Raw genomic sequence first — 25,558 nt, 5'->3', positions numbered from 1 at the left:
TAAAATGAGTATAATAATATTTGCCTCCCTCCTAGAGTGAATGGTATGAGGCCATATTCAGTTTGAAATACACAGAATATAAACAACAATCAGTAAAAGAGGGAAGATTAGAGCTCATAGCCTGCTGGTCTTCGGGTTCCCAGATTAATGGGTCTTCTCCTCAGCCAAAAGTGTATCTGGAGAGTGAGTCTCTATCTTGTGTACTGTGACATACTTTAGAGTTCTGCCTTTATTTTTCCCCAAGAGAGCTCTTTTTCTGATCAGTCAGTCATGAACAAGGCTTTGGCCTGCATGGACTTTAGGTGGCGGCTCACTTGTTGACAATCATCTGAGAAAGAACTTGCTCAGAGCACAGAGGAGGCACTGAGCACGCTTCACCACAGCATGTCCTGTCACCTGATTTAAAGTGGCATAGAGTCATTTTCTCCACTCAAGTAAAAATTCTAACAGTCTTCCCGTGTGCTATGCAGTACAGTTGAGTTAATAACTCTCTATGTTGTTTAATTTAGTGAAGTTGGTGCTTCAGATCTATTCAAAGATGATGTATTATATGTAGGTGAAGATGATGCTTAGAGGTAAAATTGTAATCCTCTTTAGTTGCAGTATAATACTATGAATCAGATTTCCTGAATTGATAGTCACTGTGGTTTTACATCCACCGTGCAAATACCTTATGAATTTCTTCTAATATTAGGAAACTAGATTGTTTGGGTAGCCATTGAAAAAAATTGGTACTTTTTCTATATTGTATTATGTTACAACTGTAAACAAAATTAAAAGACTTGGATTCCTTCAGGATTTAGTGGGTTTAACTAAATTGTCTGTATTGTGTCTCCAGGATGGAAAATCGCTGAACTGTAATTTTATTCCATTGGATATAAAATTGGATAATTGGGAGGATTTACCAGAGAATTTTCAGCAAAAACAAAATCGTTCATTGGTAAGAACAGTCTTTCAAATTTTACTATGAAAATAATGTAATGTTTAATTTGAACTTCTTTAATTTTTATAAATGGAGAATATTTTGTTACTCTGCCTTAAGTTTCAATTGCTGATTATATTTCCACAATGCCGCCAGATTTTATAAATGTTGATGTGAATAATAAATGTGCGTTCTGTTACTTTGGCAAATTATCACGCCTCCTGTTACCATTTCTGTAGATAGAATCATCATCACATCAATTAGTTTCTCATTTACAGGATTAGTAAGTGATGTTCATAAGTTATCAAAATTGCATATCTTAAAGGTTACGTTTTAAGAGAGGCATACTGTGAGTCGAGAAAATATGCTTGACTGCGTCACACTTGTGATGTGCGTAGGCCGCAGAGTTCTCAGTGTGCTCTATGGTTACCCTCCTCTCTTAGTAAGACTGTTCAAATCAATGTAGAGCATGACATGCTGAGACTTGTAGTCTCTGTGTGAATTCTATCTCTATAATGAAGATTACATCCAAAACATGACATTACAACTGTTAGGTTCAAAGTCAAGCCCTCAGAATTTAGGAAATGCCATTATTAAGGTTGCCCTGCAACATTGGAACCTTCAGTTTTTTTAAGCAGGGTTTTTTAATGCAATTTCCTAGCTTCTTAGAAAAGCAAATTAAAAATAACAAATTACATCATGTTTAATCCTATTGATTCCCTCATGGTTTATCACAAGGCTGGGACCTTTAAATCTACAGCACAGACCTCAACCAATTGAGCTAACTGAGTAACTGGTAGCAGTAGAAGGTTCTATTATCCATGTAGATCAGCTATTGGGAAGGAAGAGAGACACATTTTGTCAGTGCTTTTCAGAGGTATTCGCTAGACAGTAGAGGAATGAAACTCAAGAATCCTGGCTTCAGTTTCAGGCTCTGGAGAGGCGTGTGTTTCTAGTGCTTATAGACCCTTCTTCTCCTGTCATCTTCTGCTCCTTCATCATTCTGAGTGTGAACTGAGGGAGATACATTCTGTAAAATGTTAACAAAATAAATTAAAAAGAACATTGATTCACATCTCCACTGAAATGTCCAATTTCATTGCGTTCTTCCATGCTGCTCCAGCTAAGTGGGAGAGAAATCCTTACATGTACTCATTTTCATTTATTCACAAAAATAAGGATGAGGGAAGAAAATTAGGAGGAAAGGAAAATCATTATGATAGCCTACTTTTTCGGTTCTGAAGGCCTGTTTCTGCATAAGGTTTAAGTCACACCTGGAATAATCTAGTCCCCAAAGTGGATGTTTTTTTTCACATAGCATAACCAGCTCATGGTTTAGTACAAAATGCTCTTTCAACTTGACTATAGTTATGCCATTCACCTCTAGTACTGAAACTAGGCAATCTGCATCACAGATCTAGCACTGGTGGGGGTTTTTTAAGTGAGACATGAGTTGTATCTGTGAACCTGATTACAGACTTTGTTCAGCTCGCTTTACTGAGCCACAACTCCCAATTGAGAGCAATGGAAGTTTTGCTTGAATAAGAAAGGCTGAACAGAGTTGTCCATGTTCAAACATCTGTCTACATTTTTATGCTACCTTAGGAAGGGTTTGCCAGTACAGCTATACCAGCAAACCCTTCTAGTGGAGATGCAGTTATATTGGCAAAAGAGTTCTTTTGCCAGTACAGTTAAAACCTGCTCCCTAAACAATACAAGCTATATCAGCAAAAGAATTTTGTGCCAGCACATCTGTGTCTATACTTGGACTTTGCCATCATAGCTACATTGAATAAATGTCTGATTTTTCCCCCCCCCCTCTCTTGCCCCCAACCTCCCTCCTAATTTACATAGCTATATAGGCAAATATTTTAAGTTTAGATCAGGCCCAAGTCTTAAAGTTCCAGCAGAACCTTTGAAGCTCATATCAGAAATGATTACATCCCAGAAAAGAACATCTTACAGCAAGCAAACTTTTTTCCAGTTGACAAAATCATTTTAAATATAATAATCTAAAACATTTCAGTGTAATTAAGTATTTTTGTTTAATACCCGTGCTGTTGACCACTTGACCTTCTCTGTGCCAGATTCAGAGGTTTGTGAGAGAATGGAGTAGTCTAACAGCCATGAAGCAGAAAATTATCAGAAAAAGCGGCCGTACTATTTGTAGCCCTATTCTTGCTGCAGAAGAGATTTCTAAACAGCAGGCCAGGCTGAGCAGCACCAAAAGGTATGTGTTTTTACTTTCATTCCTTCTTCTTTTGTATTCGTTTCTGCAGGAGGTCCAAAGTTTTTTATGTAATGTTCAGTGGAATCATGTTGAGATAATCAACTGAACATTAAGGGGGGATAACTTGTCTTATAGTGAAAAAATTAGGCATTTTGTGTGCATTTGTGCAAATCTGTTAGAACAGAACACACTGCCTGACTCTCTTTCACTATGAGTCCAGTTCAGCAGATATTTTGTTTCTGAAGGTTTCTGCAGCTTTAAACATCCAGAGACTGCTAGAGATTCCTGAGAAAAATCTTTCATTTGTATTATTAAAATACCATTTATTGGCTTCCACATTTCATTTGTATTATTATTGTTGTTGTTATTTATTATTAATTTAAGCACCAGCTGTGTGCTTAGAGCTTTAAAAGGCACATCGGAAGGCATACTATTCTCCTGAAGAGATTACAATCTGTTTAGATGATACAAAATATCCTGGGAGACAAGTTTCTATCCTCAAGCATTTATTTATTTACTTATGTTAGTGTTTTGGCAATGTGTGGATAATAGTTTTTGTTTGTTTTGTTTGTGTTTTAGTTGATTGGTTTTTATTTTGTTGTTGACATCAGCTAGGGTTTTGTAGAAGGAGTTGGTTTTATGCCTTCCTTGCTCTCAGGCTTGTTCTGTGTAGACATAGCATTTTTTCTTGAAGAGCCATATGGAAAGGTGGCCAACAGTAACCAAATCAGCTGAAAACTCTTCAGATATTAACTTTTTCTATTTGGCAGTACGTCAAATTAAGGAATCCACTGTAAAACTGTAGTCTTGGTGCTTTAAAAGTTTTCATGTCCTGCTGGAAGGGAATGTCTCTCTGCCCAAAGGAGCTATTCCCCTGCTCCATTTTTTCCATCTCCTTCTATCCTCCTTTAACATTTCAACAAAATCATATTTGTGCCTTCATCTCTTGTCTTTCCTCTGGTAAATCCCTCCTTTATTTTCTTTAGGTCCCAGTAGTCCAGATTTCAGTCTGTCCAAAATACATCATCTTGTTTCTCCAGGCTTAGAAGCAGGAATAAATTATTACTTATATTTTTTCATAATCCAGAGTCTCCTTCTATACTTTCTCAGCCTCACCTCTTCCTTAGTTGATTTCCTATCCTCCTCGAATGCCAGGTTTTTTCAGTATTTATTATTGCTTTCCTTCCTATGTGTAAGGTGCCCAGTCAGTGGTAAAATCGAAATTTACCTCTCCTCTGCCTCCTTTCTTGGGCTAAATATACACTATAACCAGAGGTATCATTTGCAGCTCATGTAAACGTGCCAGTGCTAGCTTTTTCATCTCACTAAAAGTAGCAGTGAGGCTGCAGTGTCACAGATTGTACATGCTCATCCGACCTATCATGGTATGTACTCACATTGCTAGCCCATGCTGGAGCGTGTGTTGCCACATCCACATTTCTATTTTTAGTGAGCTATCTAGATTAAAGCTAGTGCAGGTATGTCCACATGAACAGCAAATTACACCTCTGATTGCAGTGTGGATGTAGCCTCAGTCTCTGATAACATCACTGTCCTCCCTGACATGGGGCTCATAACCTGAGTGTTGTAATTAGACTTTTCTCATACATACATCTGGGCTCTCTCACCAACATATATCTATAACTTGTTGTCTTCTCTTAATCTGCTAAATCCCTCCCCCACGCCTCAACAGGATTGTGATGGTCAGTAGGAATTCCTGTAAGTATATAGAGCAGTTTGTAATTTCAGGCTTGCAAAACAAGTATAAATCAGCAAATAGTAGTAATAAGTAGAGTGTTGTATTTTTTAACCATGGATTGTTTCATTATATAACATGTAAAAGAGGAATCTAAAAGGAATTTGTCACTGTTTTAGAATAACCAGAATGGCATTTATTGATTTATAGAGATGGTGAGTGGGGATTAATGTGATTGGGTGTTAGCGTAAATAGGGCCAGATTAATGCATAGGCAAACTAGGCACATGCTTAAAGCCCAACCTGAGCAGCAGTGCAACCCCATGCACCAGGTCACACAATGCCATTCATTCAGATTTGGCCCGGCTGACTTCTGCGACTCCCCCATTATGACAGAGGGGCAGCTAAGCCAAACCTGAGTGGGCAGTGGGGTGGCTAGTGCTGCTCCTGCATCAGGATTCCCCCAACCTCCATGCATCTGCCTGACTTCACCCCGCTTTCAGCAGCCCGTGTCCTCTCTGCTTTGCCCGCAAGACTCATTCAGCAACAGTCTCTAGACTGGCTAAAAATACAGGGAGCAGCCAGGAGAGGGGTGGCAGGGAGCTCTGCGGGGGCAGACATGAGATGGCTAATAGGGCAGTGTCCCTGCAGCAGAAGCCAGTCACTGACTGACCTGAATAGAAGAGGGTTAACTAAGCAACATCCATGCTGTGAGAGCTAGACTTGCTTGTATGAATAGATTACTAGTGCAGCTGTGATGGCCAGGGCAGGGTTAATATAAATGCATCCCTACCACAGAAGCATCTTGTTTGGCTGGCTGTTAGAGGGGCCCAGAAGTGTATGCTTGCCTAAGGCCTGGCCCTGACCATTAGTTAGTTAGGTTGATTAATAATTATATCTTAACAGTGACCAAAGCATGGGGGGCTATTGAATTTTAACAGAGCTTAATTTAAAAGAATAGGGATGATCTTACAATAAAAATACAAAGGAAATTGAGCAAATTCAAAGATAAACTAATTTTGCCAGAACTCTTTCGTGGCTTCCAACGCTTCTCATATTCTCTCCCAAATAGTACCTTTTCCAAAACAAACAAAACCAAAAAACCCTGGAATATCAGTGATGGTTCACTCAAGTGAAACAGGCTTTACATTGTTTTCTTATTACTTTTTATAATTACATGTCATGGACAATAACTCATTATCTCTTGGCAGCACAACAGAGAGGTGGCTGGTTTTTTAAAAGAAATCTTACCTAATGTGGAAAAGCTAAATGAGTAAAATACATTTTCCAAACTGTACTCATGCCAGGTTTAGGAAGTAAAAAATATTTGGAGGGGATTTTCTACATCAGTATTGCTGCAGGTGACACAAATGTTCTCTAAAGAAGTATTCAGTTGTCTGCAGTACAATTCAGGGGAAAAAAGAATACTGAAACAACTTGTAATAATTCCAGATATGTGACAAAAGAGGATGTTGCTGTAGCCTCACTCAGCAAAGCTAACAGCAGTGGGGGCAGCGTATGCTTGGTCACAAAGGAAGCTGCGTTTTACTTGAAAAATGAAGGTACTTCTGCTGGGGAAACAAATGGCCATTCTACAAAGTAAGTTTGTTAATGTTAATAAAAAAGACAAAATAGCCACGATACAGTGATTAAACTAGTTTTTCCCAAAATTATTTTTACTTTATGTAATGAAATTATAGGGTACTAGGGCTTATGTTAATATGATGCATGGCTTAAGATCAAAGGCATTTACCTTGTGCTGATGAACTAAATCTTATTTCTTATTAGATTATGTATGTTAGCTAGCACATTTGTCAGTGGACAGCTGAGTTTCTTAGTATGAAAGAAGAAAAAAATTGTATGATCAGGGAAATAGAGAGTTTACACACAAACAAGCCTGTGAGGTTGACAGCAAACAGCTTGGAGACACAAAGAGTATGTCTGCTCTTTGAGCTGGGGGTGTGATTCCCATCTCAAGGAGACTCCTTGCACTAGTTCTGATTGAGCTAGCACGTTAAAAATATTGGTAGCTGAGGCAGCAAGAGTAGCAGGAAGGCGTTTTAGAAATCTGGTCCTAAAAAATACAATTCAAGTGGGCTATTTGCATTGTGCAGTGACCAACTAAAACAGCATGAGTTTTCATTGAAGTTGCTACTTTTCATGATAAAAGAAACCTAATAGTTTATATTGAGTATTTAAGTATTGTGTACTGACCCTGATGAAGTCCAGTCTTATTAAATAATTGCTTCTCGTCCTTATCACAGGTTACTTTTAAAAGATGAGAAAGTTTCCCCTGTTCTTAATGCAGACTCAGTTCAGGCTGAAGTTATTGAAGGTCCTGCCTTATACAAAGGATATTTACAGGCTGTAGATAATAAAGGAAATCCACTTTGTCTTAGCTGTCAAAAACCAACAGTTCATCTCGATCAACATTGCAAATCTATTGCTTGGGAAACACGATTTTGTTCTCTTAAATGCCAGGAAGACTTCTTAATTCGCTCTAGTCAGAGTTACCTGAGGAGTAAAGTATTTGAAGTCGAACATGGTGTTTGTCAGCTTTGCAATCTCAATGCCCAGGAACTCTACCTTAGCATCAAAAATGCCCCTAAGAGTCAACGTAAGAATCTTCTGGAGAGTTCTTGGATGTCTCAGCTTCCATTAGGACAGGTAATGGCAATGGTATTTAAGCAGTAACATAAATAGTGTATTTCTGTGGTAGGTGGTGGTTATGCTCCTCAAGTCATTTTAAAAGGTAAGTGGCTGAAAGCAAATGTTTATCAATCAAAAGAGTAGAAAAATGTACAACAAATGCACTACTTGGGGTGGACGCTTCTACCCCATAACCCCTAACAGCAACAAAAAAGAGGGAATAATTTAAAAAAAAAAAAAAAAAAAAGTCCTAAAAACAGAAAACCCTACCCCAAGCAGAATTTTAATTCCAAAAAGGGAGAAGTGCCAGATGATTCCATGAAGTCCGCTAGGGACTTGACTGTTGCTATAGATTTTACATCGAAGGTGCTGTAGTATAGTGATGAGTGATATTATAAAAGCTCTAAGATAGGTAGATACTTTTAAATTCCATTTAATAACTAATGCAGTAAGATATAAGAGTTTACTGGTTATTACTTCTACCATATGAAAATCTTCTTTAACATAGTGTTTCAATTCTTTAATACAGTAGAACCCCAGAGTTACGAACATTTTGGTAATTCTTTCAAAAGTTTACAACTGAACATTGACTTAATACAGCTTTGAAACTTTATTAGGAAAAATGCTGCTTTTAACCATCTTAATTTAAATGAAACAAGCACAGAAACAATTTCCTTACTTTGTCACATCTTTTTTTTTTTTAAACTTTCCCTTCCCTTTATTTTTTTTAGTAGTTTGTTTAATACAATACTGTACTGTATTCCCCCCCCCCCCCCATTTTGTTGTTGTTGTTGTCTCTGATGCTGCCTGATTGCATACTTCTGGTTCCAAACGAGGTGTGTGGTTGTCTGGTTAGTTCGTAACGCTGGTGTTTGTAACTCTGAGATTCTACTATACATGTATCCTAAGGGGCATAGTATTGTTGAATTGAAGACGGAGTGTGTTGGTGTAAAGCAGTGGTTCTCAAATTTATTTGACTGGACCTTTCTTTGTGTCTGTAGTCATTTATGGCCCCCCACAAACACACACAAGTACATGTACCACCACCCAGCTCTAAAGAGAGCGGTGGCTGCTGGCCAGGTTCCCAGCTCTAAAGGCAGCGCAGCGCCAGCACAGAAGTAAGGGCGGTAATATGAAAAGAGATATTTGTCAATATCACTTTTCACAGCAGACTTAGCACCCCATTGCCACCCTTACTTCTGTGCTGCTGTCACGCTGGGGCTGACAGTTGGGGTCACGCTGCCTCCAGGTGAGGGATTTGGGGGGGCAGGGGAGAGAGCCCGAACCTGGGCTGCCTCCCAGTGAGGGTTTGGGGGCTGGGGAAGGAGAGCCCAAGCCCAAATGGTGGGGCTCCAGCTGTCCACTTCCTGGGTGTTCAAGGACCTTCTGCATGACCCCAGCCACCTGGGGCTGACAGCAAGAGCTCTTAAAATAATAATAATAATAATAAAGCACACAGCTGGTGGTTTTTTTGACACATTCCCACGTCTCCCTTGGGAGGCCCATCCCATAGTTTGAGAACCACTGGTATAGATTATCATGATGGTAGTAGGCTAATGTTTAGAGACTGCTGCTGTTAGGTGTGAGTGTTGCTTTAACTTATATTTTCCTTTTGAATCTTTGCCTTGTGAGGAAGTACATGTGAGCACTTAACACTAAGTTAAGTTGTTTTGTGTGGGAATTTCCTCTTTTTTCAAAATATAACTTACATAAATGTACAGGATGAGAACTCAGGGCTAAAGACTAAAGAGCTGGAGAGAGGAATTATCTGGGTAGTATAGCAGCAGAGTCAGTCAGATAGTCACATCTCATCTATTTAAAAAGGAACATGCCTGATGAGTAAGCTCTAACCTACACTCCAGCTTCCTCAGGTTGTGACTCAAAACTCTGTATGTGAAGCTGCAAAAGCCCTGTAGCCTGAGAAGCTTTGAGCACCGACTGACAAAACTTTGTGCATCAGATTTCCCTACAAAGTATAAGGTTTCAAATACAGCAGAAATATTATTGTTTTACCTCTTTAAAATAATTTCATAACTTGTATTAATTTGTAGACTAAAATGGAAATTGTAGCATTAAAAACAATTGTCTTACCATGAACTGCTGAAATAATGATTATTCTTCCATCTAGCTTTAGAAGTTTAACACGTTATTTTATTGAAAATAAATACATCTGTGTTCATTTTGATTGGCTGCTGCTTAACAAATAACTCTTATATGAAAAATATATTTACAAATTGAAAATAAATTAACATTCTTTAAATGGAAGTACAGGATCTGTCCAATTGGAACTGCTTAACAATGAAGAAAAATGAGGTGTTTTTTTAAAAAAGCAGAGCATTGCATTACATGCTTCATCTAATTATAAGTTATATAATAAGGATAGCTTCATTCACCACTGAAATGCAGCTATTTTTGGCTTACAACATGGCAACACCAACAACACACCGTTAGTTTATGACAGGAAGTGAAGAATGCCCCATCCAATTAAAGCAACAAGAGATCAGGTATTGTTGAACCCTACTGGAAGTTGGCCAGGACACTAGTTCAGATGCCTCCTATTATTTCAAAATGTTCATTAAAGTCTTAACGATAATGGGATGTCATTTCTGCATCTCCTCAAAATACACTTATAGTAACACCCTTCCTCCATGTTCATGATGGGTCATTGCTTCAGCATTGATTCAGAGGGAATAATGCCATTTGGCACCTACTGAATAAACACCACGTCAGAGATCAAAGTTTAAATGTGGTGAACTCTACCAGTGCCCATTCAAACTTATGAAAAATTCAGAAAGGAATAGTAACATTTGGCATTAGCCATCAGCATTTACAACACATTCCTAGTCTTACATGGTTGCTTTTGATGGCCTTTAGTTCAAGAACAGCACTGTGTGACTTAAAACATTTGAAGATATAAGGAGTAAAATAAGTGAGTTCAAATCACAAAGACCAAGTAGTCTCTTTTCTTTACATTCTTTATACAGACACTACTATGTTGTTTACTGTTCACCTCCATGTTACGTTTAAATTACAATAGTCCTAAGCCTTTTTGAAAGCTTTATTAGGGTTGTAATGTTTCATTGTGCTCTTCACTAGAAGACCCATCAACAAAACTGAAACTTTACATCTAAATATAGTAAAAACATTAAACAGTCACAGTCAATATCTGCTTATTTGTGAATTGCCAAGTTTATGATGGTATTTTGACTTTTTTATTTTGTAAGTGACAAGATTGAAAGTGCATCATTTTTTCTTACTCTGACATTTGTTTTTAGTACTGACACCTGCCATTAATAAAACAGACATTAAGGATATATTGCTTGTGTCAGTCAGAAACAAAAATCCTTAATTTCTGTTCTGCATCTTTTCTCAGTTTTCTTTTTTATAATTCTGTAAATGAACACAGATGCATTAGGATATTCCTATTGGGTCCTGTATTTTAGCACTTGCTCTAATGTATCAAACTACAGTGCACTTGGTGAAAATAAGATTTCTAAAAATATAACTCCTGGTTGCTTGTTAGAAGTAAAAAAATAAAAAAATTGCTAAGACCGAATTTTTTCCGTCTCTCAATGAAAGCTATAAAAAGCTATCTTCACGTATTGTTTTCTCTGTTGTTCTTACTGTATAAACATGATTGAGGCATGTATGACACAATTTCCTCAGTTCAGAGTTGACTGTTTAAAACGTCTGATGCTATGTCCTTTGTTTACTGCAGTTAAATGAAATTATAACAAACCCAACAGAAGGCCAGTTCTGGCAGGTGGATCATATCAAACCAGTTTATAGTGGAGGAGGACAGTGCTCTCTGGAAAATCTTCAAACTCTATGTACAGTTTGTCATAAGGAGGTCAGTATAAATCAACTCATAATCCCCTGAATGTGTAAGTAAATAGATAATTTATGGAAGTGTCAGTGAAAAATTCTACAGCCATAATTTTCAAAAATAACTAGATGGCTTCTTGGTCACCAAACTTGATACACTTTAAAGGAGCCAGATTTTCTGAGGATTGGGTGCTCAGCACTTTCTGAAAACCAGTGCTTTTTTATAAATGTCTCAGTTATGCTCCCAAAATTGCTAATTGCTTTTCAAAATATTGGCTCAAGTGTATAAGCACTACATATATGCTATAATATATTCCTACCTGATTCCCTGCAATGGGTTCAAATCTGTTTGTTGAAAGTTCTTGATATAAAACTGCCAAAAGCATTACTTTATATCAGTTCTCCATAATGGGTACAGTAGAAGCTGCTTCTTTCTTCACCTCTTGAGGAGGACTTAATAGGATACTTTTCGCATAAGTGATAATTTAGGCTATGTATACACTTCAAGCGAGGAGTGTGATTCCCCTGCTCTCATATATGTGCTTGCGCTAGCTCTCATCAAGCTAGTGCAAGTATAAATAGTAGTGTAGCCAGGTAGTGACAATGGAAGCATGGCTTAGCCATGCCAAGTACAGACACACCAGTTTCAAGTGAGTTTGTACTTGGCATGGCAAAGCCATGCCTCCACTGCCACTGTCCATGCTACCATGGCTATGCTACTATTTATATTCATGCTAGCGCTCAACAGAGGAGGAGTTCAGGGCCAAACAGCACAAATAGGTTAGAAAGTAATATTTGCAATTTTAGGCACTAGGATTTTACAGCACCCTGATCACTTTACACTTATGAACATTAAAATAAATTATTTTTGATCTCTATAGTGCAGCTAGTTACAGTCATACTTTCTGCGGTCATGCAGAGTTTAAACATGGGAAGTATACAGGGCAGAGCTGATTTAAGTGTCAGGTAATGCAGTTAATTTCAGTGGTGTACACTTATAATTTATTTTTTCTGACTAATTTAAAATAAAAAGCTATCAGAGGGCCTTCCATCTAAGGCCATGATCCTACAGTTGTAACTGGATGGGTGCATCCTTGTGCCTGTGTAGAGCCCCACTGAAGTCAGATGATGTCATGTAAGATGGACAGAGATGTTCCTGGACCTCTCATCACCTCCCCCTAAAGCATCAACCCACATTTCCTGTTTCTGTGTAACTGTAACTCAGCTGACCTTGCAACCAGTGAACATAGTACATTGGAAAATGAATGAAGTGAGTTTCATTGTTCTTTAGAAATATTAGTAAAATAAACTGTCAAAGGCAAAAATAATCAACAGTAATAATCACAATTAGTAACCCTTACTTAGTTTGCTTTACAGTGGTAGCCTTAGACACACACTCTGTTGGGAGTAGTAAATTAAGTTTTCAGGAACTCAATAAAACCCCTAATTTTTATCCAAAGATTAGGAGTTTTCTTGTTTGTTTTTCTTTGCAAATAATAGTATTAAAATTGTAAACGTTGGACAAAAATACTATGTGCTTAAGACCTATGTGCTGTGAATAGTCAAAATAATAAGTAATTTGTTTATCCTGTTTTTTAGAAAGTAAAATATGTGTGTACAGTGACTAGCACAGTGGGGTCGTGGTCTATTAGTAGGGTTCCTGGTACTACAAACAATAATTTGCAAAAATAAAAATATTACACCAGAAATACTATATCCTCAGTCCTAGATACTGATTTCCCCAAATAAAGAGGTTGGGTGCATTTCAGTGTAGTTATAATGTTAATTTAAGTTGTCTTTTTCGCTCCTTTAGTAGGTTCTTGAAGTGCAGTTTCCTAGAGGTTGCTGGTGTATACTCAAGGTGTCACACCAGCAGGTACTCTGCAAGTGATCTTGCAACCACATTTGAACAGGTTGGAGTATGCAGACTTCCTTTAGGGGTAACAGTCTTTCCCTAGTATTAAGTATAAGATAAATAGTAAAAAGAAGGCATTATAAAAATTCCCAGTGTGGGTTTGGGAACAGCATACATGCTCCAAGTTGTGCAACGCTGGGTGTACATCAGCAGCATATACATGGTAGAATGGTACATTCAGTGCATGTGAAAGTTGTTAGGTTTTTACCAGTGGAGATAGAAGCTGAAGTCCTTTCTGCTGCACTGCTTCTCTCTTCATTTATCACTAATGGGTAATGCCTCACATCTATTGAATTCAGAGGTGGTCCAATGTTGTTGTTGCTGGAAGCTCCAAGATTAAGCCCTGCCCTTCAGCTCAGGTCACCAAAATGTCTTCCTCCAGCAGCGGAACAAGCTGGTAGTTCAGTTTCTCCTGACCATTTTGTTTTATAACTTGAATTTTTATTCATTTGCATGGAACAGCAACTTCATTTCAGCTCATTCTCCTGAGCTTGTGGAATCAATTGAGTGTTGAGGCTCTAACCGTCAGGTTTCACTCGTACAGTACCTCTAGGGAGCTCCCTTTGCCCTGCTCACTACCACCATGACAGCAAAGAAGCCCTACAAACATCAAGCCAAGTCTGAGGAATTTATAGGCAGTTTTTCAGGAGCCTCATAGGGTGAGTTGTGCCCTTCTGCTGCAAGCCACTGACCCTTGCTTTGACAGGGTTACATGTTTGAGAAAGCAAGCTCTGCTCTGCTGCCATAAGGCATTAGCCCTTGCTCTGGCAGGACAAGGGGCCTTGAGTCACACTGGCATGCTAGGGCCACACTCCCTATCCAAAGCTGTAACTCCACCATGGAAGGCGTGACCAGGAACATGAAGATTTCCAAGGAGACTAGGACCCCTAACAGCCTGCTCAGGGCCAAGGCTTGCAAACTCCAGAGGCTCCAGGTCCCAAAAGGACAAAAGCAAGTATTCATTCATGTGGAATTAATCTGTATTATTAGTGAGCAAGTGATGTAAAAATACAGTTTTAAATTATTTCTCCTTTGCCTTCCCACCAATGAGTGTATGTTTGCTGGGGCTCTCCACTTGTACAGGGGCTCTAACAGTGCTCTGTATCATGATTACTGTATGAGGCACATGTGTTCAGCATGTCTGGGATGAGATGCCTGTGATTTCTGTGAAGCCCTTTCTCGGGCAGCAGTGTAATGGGAATTGTGCCTGTCTGGCTTTCAGTCACAGACTCTCAGTCTTCCAAGAATCTGAAAGACGAGAAGTGATTTCTTTCTGTCCCTTTTCCTCTCCAGGAGCTGGCTCCACATTAAAGCATAAGGAGAGCACTTTAGGCAGTCTGTGTCCACAAGAGAGGCACAGGAAGTCTCGGTGCCCCACACAACTACATCAACAGCTCTCTACCTTAAGTTCCTAAAACTTAACTTCCCCCTTAAGTTAGCCCCCAGTGAAAAACACAGTCACCTTTTCAGAAGGGGACTTCCTTCCAAAAGATCCCTTAGGCCATAAGAGTGAGGATACCATACAGATTTCAAAATCTCCAACATATGAAGTCCACACAACAGTTGTTCCCTGTTCATCTCATCCTATCCAAAATGCCAAGGCCTTAGAACCTCAAAGATGCTGCAAGCAAGATGTTAAAATCCTGCACCAGTTAGCATGCTAGGCATCTGGGAAACCACGGACTGAGGGAATCAAGGCTTCCTCTACAAGGAAGGTCCTTTGTGGTATCATAGGAAGAAAGTGTGTGAACCCCATCCTAGGAAGATTGCAAAGGAATTTCCAGTCTTCTACAGAGGCATGCTACTAGGTTGGTTCCCAAATAATTCCTTAAATTACAAAGCTTTTGTAATGGGGGGTATGTCTATTTCTGCCTGTTGTTCTCCAATAGTAATAGTAATAATAATAATAATTCTGCTTATCCTTCCTCTCTGTAAGTCTGTGATTCACTGCTCACTAATTCCCAGTTATTCTGAACGAGGAGAGAAGCTCTGCAACAGAATGATAAATTTCTTACCTGATCATTTTCTTTCTGATACAAGCTTCTCTCCTCATTCAGCCCACCCTGATTGGTAAATTACTGCAATGCAATTTGTAATAAATTTTCTCTAAAAAGAGACAAGCATATAATTGCCTTAAAGTTAGTTGATATCACTGCAAGTTGTTGCCCTAGTGCTAATAATCGGTTGCTGAAGTGTTGCTACAATTTTGGAAGAACTCTGCTGGTGGCTTGAACTGAAGAGTTGTGCTTAGTCCTCAAGCCTCCAGCAACAACACTGGACTACCTGCAAAGTCCACCGATGGAAGGCATTATCCATTTGTTATGAACGAGGAGAGAAGATGCTAGCAGAAAATTCCCAGATAGGATATTTCTCATTGTTTTTGTAGAGGATGAATAGCATCATTGGAAGCTTCTGCATGCTGTGTTGTTAACATGTCTCTGTTCTACCTAACCTGGAGGGAGGAGAGTATCGGTGGGGATGAAAGGATCATGTAATAATGTGATGTTAGTAAACTTCAAAGCAACCTGTTTGATTTTTGGCACCACTGCTGAGAAAGACAGTAAGGATGTTTGTTACTGCCAATTGCAGTGATGTTTTTAATGTAGACATCTACTAAGAATTGGACTAGGACTACCAAACTTATTTTGCACAGGTAAGTAAATAACCATCAAATGGTAGTAATTTTAGAAAAAGCTTTAAAAGATGCTGCCTTTTAAGGTAAATGAGTCTCTTTCACTAATGCAGGTGTACTATGAATAAAAAGTAAGATACAGGCACAGATCATATTTAAAAATATAAAATGTATGTAAAGTGATTCTCTAATCCACCTTGGAACCATATATTACGGTGTTCTAATCCTGGCTCTCCCACTGACTTGCCGTGTGACTTGGTGGTAGCCATTTGTCTTGTGTTTGTTTATCCATGTCGGGAAAGAAATAATACATGTATCAGTCCTCACAAAACTCCCTATAAGAACATTTATTTTCACAGCACTGATGTACAGTGCTACCTGACTGCTAAATACTAAATACTACTTGACGGCAATGCACCCTTTTGGTGGACAGGGTTATGAACATCAGGGCCTGCAACATACTTCAATAGTCACCTTCAACAGTTAGGTGGCTAAAATCTCTTAAATAGAACCTGTGAATTTAGATTATCATAATTTCTCCAAATTGGTCTCCAAATTCTACCACATGAGTGCCTTGCAGAAGAAATTAATGTAACTCTTTTATAAATGGACTGACATTTTGGTGACTTATAGTAGAAATAGCAAATTCCAAATACATTTTTTTCTTTAATCCGTCAATTAACAAGTATATCAGACTTCAAGATTCTAGTTTTAAAAAAGCACATGAAGAGTTTTACTCCAGTAAGTAAGACTGATGTCCTTCTTGTGATCTCTAATAGAAAAATCAGTGTTGACATTTGATCTTTCTTCTGTACTCAGTACCTCGTAAAGAAATGAGTGTGCCAAATTGGAAGACTTTAGTTCAACAAGAACTTGAGTTGTCACCCTGTTACAAGCATCTATATTTAAAATAATGGGATAAGTGTTACATGTTTGATCTAACATGAGACCCCAGTTCTTTAACAATCAAGATAAACTCAAATGTTGAATACAGTTGCTAAGTAATTTTTAATATATTCAGACACATCTGTCTTTCTTTTCAGAGAACTGCTAAACAAGCAAAGGAAAGAAGCCAGATGAAAAGACATTCTTTAGCTTCAAAATATGGATCTGATATCACAAAATTTTTTGTAAAGATGTGAGTAGGATATAGCATCATATACTACTGATGTGAAATGCAAATGTGTTTAGTTGTAATATTTCAGAACTGTTATGTATGTGCACGGGTTTGGTTTGGCACTGATGCAGAATTCTGAATCTTTACAGTCTAATTCATTTAAAAGAGTAACTTCTGATAAATCTTACTCAGTCAAAACCAAGGCTAGGGAAAGAAATTATCATTCTATTTCATAATTGCTTCAGTATTTCTGGGGTGTCAGCAAAACACATCATCATATTGTTATCATATACCATGACAGTTTCTTCACTAGATGGATCAATAGCTTTAAAACTAAATATCCTGGGTTTTGTTGTCATAAGTCAGAAACTTAATGTTGTTTCAGCATATGTTATTTGACCTATTTTTTTCTACTGTATTACTGTTTCCAAATTAGATTATGTGTAACTACACCTTTCAGAAACTGGTGAGGCTCTACTGGAATGTTTATCGGCTTTGCATTGTTCTGGCATACTAGCGGCAAACATCTTACAGTAAAGATGGCTTTGCTTAAATCATTATTTGGTGTCTTTGGTTCCGACATTAGAATTATTTTTAACATACAGAAATAGACAAATGTTCCCTAAATGAAGTAAGGGAGGAAGGTTTTTACTTTTCTATTTTTCTATTTCTATTTTTCAATACTTGGGAAATGTTCTGATACTAAAGTGATAGTGGACATATGAGTACCTAGATTGATAACTGTGAGTGTCATTGTTGGGGAACTGAGTTTGGATTGAGTTTATTTTCAGCAATTATTTTGGCTACAGAATAAAAGGGAAGTGGCAACAGTTTAATTGTCAGAATTACTTGAAGATTATTGCCTATACTAACTGCATTTCTACTTCATTTTTCAAAACAAATGTACTGACTGCTGTTTTCATGGGCGGTATAGTACATTAGATGGTCAATATTTCAAAATATGACTGAGTCTAACTGAACCTGAAACTGAATTGAATACACATGTGACAGAGAACACTGTATTTCCTAAAGGAGCTTGTTTTTTATTAGATAAAATAAAATTTGCCTTCTCAGTACCTCCAGAACATATTTTCATTTGCATAGCTCATTCTGTGACAGACATGTATCTCTTTCTCTTGCTGCGATCACAGTCTTGTTACTTGAATTTGGAAGGGTAATATCCAAAGTTAGCTCACTATGGCAGTGTGGTATTTCACATATTGGTCAATCACCTCTTACTAGTTGTTTTCTCTTTAAGCAGGTAAAATTAGCTGGTAAAGTATCCTTGATGCCTCTCAGAAAACTTTTTAAAAATTACTTTTAGAATATTAAAAAAAAATTATTTCTATTGGTTTTCTAACAACTTCAGGGATTCTCACAAAAATTTTTTTGGTGGCCACCAACTCTTGCTGGTGGCCACTCTGACAGTTTTTCCTAAAATACTTAATAAAATGTAGGAAAAACAAATAAATATGCACATACATATGTCCAAATCATTCTAATTTATTTACATAGGATTTTTTTGAAGACTCGTTAATAAAAATAATGTACAGTTGTCTATATTCTTTACTGAACCTAAACACAAGAGAAACAATGTCTGTATAATTCTGAACTAAATTTAGAAATCCTTTTTCATAATAAAAGTCCAAAAAATAATAATAAACATATCTGCAAATATGTCCAAAATTTCTCTTACATAAATGTAGACACAAAAAAATCAATCCAATTCACTAATAATAATGATAATAGTGACAACAAACAGAATCCTGTTACATTGTACTTTACTAAAGTTCTGGATTGGATCAGACTATGTGCAAAAGTTCAGGAACTCTTTGAATGGAAAGTCTGAAGGATCCCAGGTCTCCTGTGAAACTAGAAGGGAAGCTTCCAGGTTAGCATCCGTGAGCAGTATCCGTACGTGTTCTTCAGAAAATGCAGTTCACCAAATGCCCTCTCACACAGCACAGTAGTAGAAAACAGGGACAAGAAAAGCAAAGCAACTCTGCTTGTAGGTGTCCTCAAACAGGTATACATTACTCCAGACCTCCAGTACTGTAACACTGGGCTGACAGAAATATGTTTCCATTCTTGCATCATTGCACATTTGCAGCATGAGGTACTTTAAAGTGTCGAAAGAAGTTGTTCTGTCTTGCTAGGCAGTTAGTTTGTTTGCAGCCAAAGAACATGAACCAGAATTACTGAATGGGTCAGTCACGAAGGTGTGCTGATGGAAAAAGTTTTCCTGAAACAATTTGCAAGATCCTCCAAGAGGTTACTCAGGTATTCAGTTACAGCTAAGCTGACCTTTCGCTGCATGTTCTCATCCTGACAGCTGAGAAACTGACTAAGCTGATAAAAAAAACTGTAGAATCCTGTTCCTCCTGTAGTTGCTGGATGATGTCAGTGATTGTCATTTTGAATGTATTAATTACTTCAGTTCTGTCAAATATCATTAGGTGAGGTTTCTGACGCTCCAGTTCAAGGAAGCATGCCTTGGTAAAAACTCTTTCAAAAATAGCGAACGATCGTGTACTTCTGGATCTTGTAGCTTTGGGGATAGTTCTGGCAAAATTGTTTTCAAAACCTCAACGAGCTGCTCCCACAGCTCAAACAGCCTCTGTACACTGTCATTAAAACTAAGCCAGCAGACCAGGTTGTAATTCAGAAGCATCTTATGTGTGTCTCAGCCCATTTTGCACAGAGTTGCAAATCTCCCCTTATTGACACCGCTGGCATTGACAGCATTGATGCACTTTTTCACTACAGATTCAGTCTCATCCATACTTTTCATTGAAGCCTTGCTGGCAAGTACTTCTTGGTGGGCAAAACTGTGAAACAAAAAAAGTTTCTGAGTTCAGCACCCCTATTCGTGCACCGGCAGAGCCGCTGCCCCATCAGCTGTCAAGCCGCACAGATTGTCAAAGCTAACATGGCACTATTCCATTCTCACCTGAACACATTCAAAAATGGATTTGCCAGTTGGCCAATCACTGAGGCTCACCTGACATAAAACACCTTCAGACAAACAATGGCAATCACAGTCAAAAATGCGAACGCATACAATTACCTTGGGATTTCTTGTGACCTCAAAGCTCTCATACAAGCAAAGGCTGTAGAAAGGGCTCACTGTGACTTCATTTAGTAGAAAATTCACCATATCGCTTGTACTCCTCCGTCACGTCGTTGCTCAGTGGTATATCTCTGACAAGTGTATTTTCTGGTTGTACGGCCAGAACAATTTTCTTCATGAGTTCTCTGTTGCTGAATGGCTAATTAGTCGTTAGTTGTTATAGTTCAGTAGTTATTGCTTAGGCTGCAAGTCTGTCACAGAAGTCACGGATTCCGGGACCTCCGGGACTTCTGCAGCCTGCTGGTGCACCTGACCCCAGGGCCGCCGGAGCAGGTCGGGTGGCCCCGGGCCAGCCCCACTGGCCCCCCTAGCAACAGTGGTGGTCCCAGGCTGCCCCCCCCCCAGCAGTGGTGGCGGTGGTCCCGGGCCACCCTCTGCCAGCAGCGACAGTCCCGGGCTGCCCCCCTCAGCATCAACAGGCTCCCTGGAGCCCCCTCCTCTGAGCACCAACGAGCGCCCCGGAGCACCAGCAGGTGCCCTGGAGTACCACCCCCCCCATGCACCAGCGGGTTCCCCAGAGCCCCCCCACGAGCACCAGCAGGTACCCCGGAGGCCCTCCCCTGCCAGCACCAGTGGTGCTCCCAGAACACCCTAGATTTAGTCAGGGCTTTATAATACAAGTCATGGACAGGTCACGGGCCGTGAATTTTTGTTTATTGCCCCGTGACCTGTCCATGACTTACTAAAACTACCCATGACTAAAACTTAGCCTGAGTTATTGCCCATTGGCGAATAAAAACCTGAAAAAAAGTTTTGCTTAGATATGTTTCATTTAGGCTAGACCCGATCCCCTTCCTCTTTGTACAGGGACACTAGCACCATGGCAGAAGCTAAATCTTCAGAATTCAAGCCCTGTCCATCTGTTAATGACGGGCACTTCCAGTGCCTACTCTGTCTTGGAGAGGGACATACTTCAGAGCAATGCTCTATATGTGGAGCTTTCTCTAAGCCAGCAGTTCTCAACCCACAGGCTGCATGTGGCCCAACGAGCACACAGCTGCGGGCCAGCTCAGCTGTGTGCTAAAGGCCGTCCCCCGGGTTCCCAGCTGCCCGGCATGGAAGGGTGCAGTCGGGCTGCCCCGCTGCCCAGCATGGTAGGGGCAGGGGCAGGGCTGCCGGCCCACCCCACATGGCAGGAGTCCGGTGTCGGGGCTGCTGGCGGGCCCCATGAGGTCTGGGGCAGCCGGCTGCCCTGCGTGGTGAGGGTCGGGGCTGCCCTGCCACTTGGCCCCTGCAGCCCAGGTAACACATTGTGGGCCGCATATGCAGCCCATAATGTCTAATCATTTGAGAACCACTGCTCTAAGCATACTCACATCTAAAGAACCCCCCCTGAATTTTCTCTCCTTGAGAGCTTGATGCAAGCTTCCTTGGACACAAAGGAGGATTTTACCTAGATCACAGTCTTCCCAGTCATCTCTTTCCAGTAGTGCCCTGGTGAGCCAAGAGTCTACCTGGGTCACATATGTAAGAGACCCCAATCATTCACTACTATTCCGGTGCCAACAATCTCTGACAGAATCAGAAGGGGGTATTGCTCCACAGAGGAGACAAGGGTGCAGGTCACCATCTGTGGGACCTAGCAAGCTGAGATTTGAGTCACTAAACTTCTAACTCATCTCACGCTCAACCTCCTATGGGCAAAAAGCATGGCAAACCCTTTGTGGCTACCCCAGTAGTGATTTCTAAGACAGCGCCTGTGGTACCCACTAAGTCTGTGGCCACACCTTTCTTGGGCACCCAATGCTGAGATCGGTACCAGAATCCAGGTCCCTACCGCCTCTCTACCAGTCCCCTCAGAGCCATGTTCATTGCTACCGGCTATCTCGTTATGTAAAGCATACAAGGTACAGAGTGACCTATTTGTGAGCCTTGTACCAGAGGTGTTCTCCTTCAGAGATTTGAGGGTAGTGATATCCAAACTACTGGTTTCTGAGTTATTGGTATATCATGTTGAGGAAGTATTGACAGTACCAATCTCTCCAGGGCACTTCTGATAGAAAGGTCTCTCCCTTGGACAAAATGTATTCCTTCTCATCCTCATCTAGACACAGCAGACTCATTTCCCACCCATCCACCTTCCCCTTCTTGGGTAGCACAGCGGAGTCAATAAATGTTTCTAGAGATGATTCCATGACAGGTCACAGGAAGGGACCTCGGACTCATAGGGAACACTGCTTTATACCCCCCCCATGGATCCACCACCTCAGTATTGATATCCATACCAGCCTTGACCCTATTGGAGGCTCTGGGGTGTGCAGCCACACTCTAGAAAGTCTGCATCATCTACTGTCTCCAGAGTTGGATTTCCCCCACAAGAGATGCAGTTTAGGCCATAGCAGCTAGGCCAAGTAGTATAAACTCAGATACTGTAGAAGCAAGAAGAGAAAACTGAGGAAGGGCATCACGTGCAAAGGGGAAAAAATATGAGTCTCTAATGCAATATCTTAATCCTCCCCTGATGAAGCAGTGAACCCTTCTACATCTATCTGAGTGAGTGACTTCAAGGTGTTGCAGGACTTCATTTGGTGCATCACAGAGACCTTGGATATCGTTTTCATATCCCTGGCAAGTGTTTACAAGGTATGTGTGTGTTTGTGGCCTACTTGTGTGCCAGCTCATTAAATACAGCTGCATTCAATAATCAGGTGCAGACATTAAAATGATTGCCAAACTTTGTCTGGACTAGGAAAAGTGGTTGCATTTAGGTTGGTTACTAGCTAAACCAGACCTAAATTAAACTACTTTTCCTAAACAAGCCAAAGCATAAGACAATTAGTGGTAGCTATTTTGAATCTCCCATGTGCGGTTTAGCCAGTTCTATAACAGGAAATGCAAGGTCTTGTTTGTTTTAACTGTTGGGGAGGCAGCAAGTGATAAAAGGAAATCTTCTTGTGAAGATTTAGTGTTACTGTCAGCAACTCAAGGGGAAACACATCCTCTTTCCTAGTGGCAGGTTGAGGTTGCTGAAGACATAAGTCATTTTATAGTTACTATCTCTGGCTATTTTTTCCTGTGAAATCAACATTGTTGGTACTTAGCAGAGTCATCGATTATAATTATTTGCTAGCAAATTCATGCTGGTGCATTTTTTGTTCCCTGTACTAATTTTGAAAAATACATTGAATTGTGAATAACAGATAACTAAGCATCTTAGTTATAGGAACAATTTTCTGAGGCTGCTAAACTATTTTAAATAAGGGATAAGATGGGGAAGGAGAGGTTGTATGCTAAGTGCAATATGAGTTAGAAAATCTACTGTTTAAAATGAGCCATTGGGCTGGGCCAGTCTGGTGATGGAGTAGAGCAGTGACATGTGACACCCTATACGCCATGTTCACCACTTATATATTTATGATACATTTTGTACTAAGTATGTCTTGTGCGGTATCTTGAAAACTCATAATCTGCTGAATATTATTATCCTGTTGAAATGTGTGTAACAACACTGCCCTGTAAAATTATGAGATTTTTCTATATGATTGTTACTGAAATATGTTCTAGTTCTGGGTAATGCCCACAAACCAATTTCTCAGAGATAGACACACTAGCATGCCAGAAAGGTGCTAAAGGGCCATTACCTGCTTAACTGTCCATTCACCAGTGGGGGGGGGGGGGGAAGGTGTAAACAAGAAACTTACATTTCATCCCAGAGACCATTCAAATCTCATGTACACCGGGGACTGTTCATCCACACCCAGGCGGGGAGTAATTCTCAAAGAGAGGTACAAAAATGAGAGACCGTGACCTTCACATCACCCCTCTCGCTCCTCCTGCAATCTCTCTGCTCACGGCATCAATGAATACCTGAAGAACATTGAATTGGGAGAGGGGTGCCTGGCTGAAAAGGAAATCTAGCCTGTGAATTGTTGCAGCTTAAGGGGGGGGGAGAATTGTTTTATCCAATCCAGTGTGTTTGGATTGAAGTGTTGGGGAACCTCTACTTGAGAATACAAGCCTGGTGCATAGAGTCCTACTTGAATCACGGGATGATTGTTAAAAAATTGTAGCTGAGTTGCAGAGAAGCCATGGAAAATAGTGAAAAAGTAACAATGGACCTTATTTGCGTTAATAAAGTCCATTATTACTTTTCTACAATTTTCTACTGTTGGCCGCCTGGGGCTGAGAGCAGGGGTTCCTGTTCTCAGCTCAGGGGTGGCCAGGGTTCCGATTGTCAACCCTGTGCACAGTTGGGCTGCCCTTGTCGAAACTGCAGTGGAAGCCTAATATTGCAGGATCCGCAATTTCCACAATATCGTGAGTTTAGGGCTTATTCCTAATCATTTCCCAGTGTTGGAATGCTGGACTATCAATGAGCTTGTACTGGCCAGGAGAATATGGAGCAGTCCAAGATGCACATTTCTGGGGAACAAGACTGGGACTAAGGATTTGTAGGTGCCACCCTAAATGTAATTCATGAGTGGTTGGGAGAGCATTCATGTATTTAGCTGGGAGTGATTTTACATGCTAGTGGCTGTGTATGAGTAGGACCAGGAGTAGTGGCTGTTCACAGTAAAGCAGTGTAAAAGGCACCACAGGCTACTGAGCTGAGGAAATACAGCAGTTCAGGCTGTACCCTGGAGAGTGTCACACACGTGCAGCTGAACTCTGGCCCACCATGAACTGCTGGGAGCATTGTGAAGGTGGTTTTATGTGCCCCTGCTAAGAGACAGTCATGTAGTACCTCTGTCTAATATCTGACCATTGTTGGTTGGATACAGAGTGAAGTTCATGAATGGTGAGGAAGTAAGGGGAGGGGAGTAGAAAGACTTCCATATGTGTGCACTGAAGTGTAAAACCATGATGAGACTAGTTTTACCAACGCTGGGTAAAACTAGCTCTAGGGAAGCTTGAATCTATTACAAACGTAACTGCTAGTTTATTATCTATAAACTGCTTAGGATTTGTGCTGTTGTGATAATCTCCCCATTTGTTCCTGCAAAACAAAGCCAGTGAAAAAGTGAACAGCTCCTGGCTCGACCTTTATTTTATCTATGAGAAGGGGACTTACTGAAAGCTAAAATTCTTAGTCTCCTTTCAGACCCATAGCACAAGCTGTAACAGATTAAATTTTAGACCACCAGAAACTGCTAGGAAGAGGGGACAAATAACTGAAGTAGACACAAAAGCAGGGGGTTTGTTCCCCTATCACAGAATTCAGTTATTTAATATCCAGTCTGTGAGCCACAGGCAATATTGTGAGACTTAAAGCTATAGAATGAAATCCCACTAGCTGTTCAAGCTGCTTGCAGTTCTTTTTAATATCAATTTTCATTCAATTTTTGATAAGTATAGTATTAATGTTCTCTAATCTGTAAAGGTTTAGCTTGTCAGGCTTATGGGTAGCAATCAGTCTTTGGGAGGGTGTACAATAGTATCATGTTACAGGATTTTTTTATTAAATAAATGGGGGGGGGGAAACTGGTTTCAGTGTAGTAATTCT

General features: G+C 39.9%; 1 protein-coding gene and 1 pseudogene across 1 annotated transcript in view; one reads left to right on the top strand and one right to left on the bottom strand.

Annotated features, from left to right (window-relative positions):
• Nucleotides 1-17,119, top strand: part of ZRANB3 (zinc finger RANBP2-type containing 3) — a 114,013-nt gene extending 96,894 nt beyond the window's left edge. Inside the window, exons 18-23 of the mRNA XM_065413674.1 lie at nt 839-940; nt 3,010-3,152; nt 6,300-6,446; nt 7,112-7,514; nt 11,215-11,346; nt 16,912-17,119. Coding sequence (XP_065269746.1) covers nt 839-940; nt 3,010-3,152; nt 6,300-6,446; nt 7,112-7,514; nt 11,215-11,346; nt 16,912-17,010 — 1,026 coding nt within the window. The 3' untranslated portion in view covers nt 17,011-17,119. The remainder of the gene's footprint in view (nt 1-838; nt 941-3,009; nt 3,153-6,299; nt 6,447-7,111; nt 7,515-11,214; nt 11,347-16,911) is intronic.
• Nucleotides 17,120-18,792: 1,673 nt separating this feature from the next.
• Nucleotides 18,793-23,450, bottom strand: LOC135885769 (uncharacterized; annotated as a pseudogene).
• Between the last annotated feature and the right edge of the window lie 2,108 nt (nt 23,451-25,558).

This window comes from Emys orbicularis, chromosome 11, assembly GCF_028017835.1.
Source record: "Emys orbicularis isolate rEmyOrb1 chromosome 11, rEmyOrb1.hap1, whole genome shotgun sequence".
In the NCBI taxonomy this organism is placed as follows: Eukaryota; Metazoa; Chordata; order Testudines; family Emydidae; genus Emys; species Emys orbicularis.
Note: the sequence above shows the minus strand (reverse complement) of the source record. Positions and strands in the feature narration are given on the sequence as shown.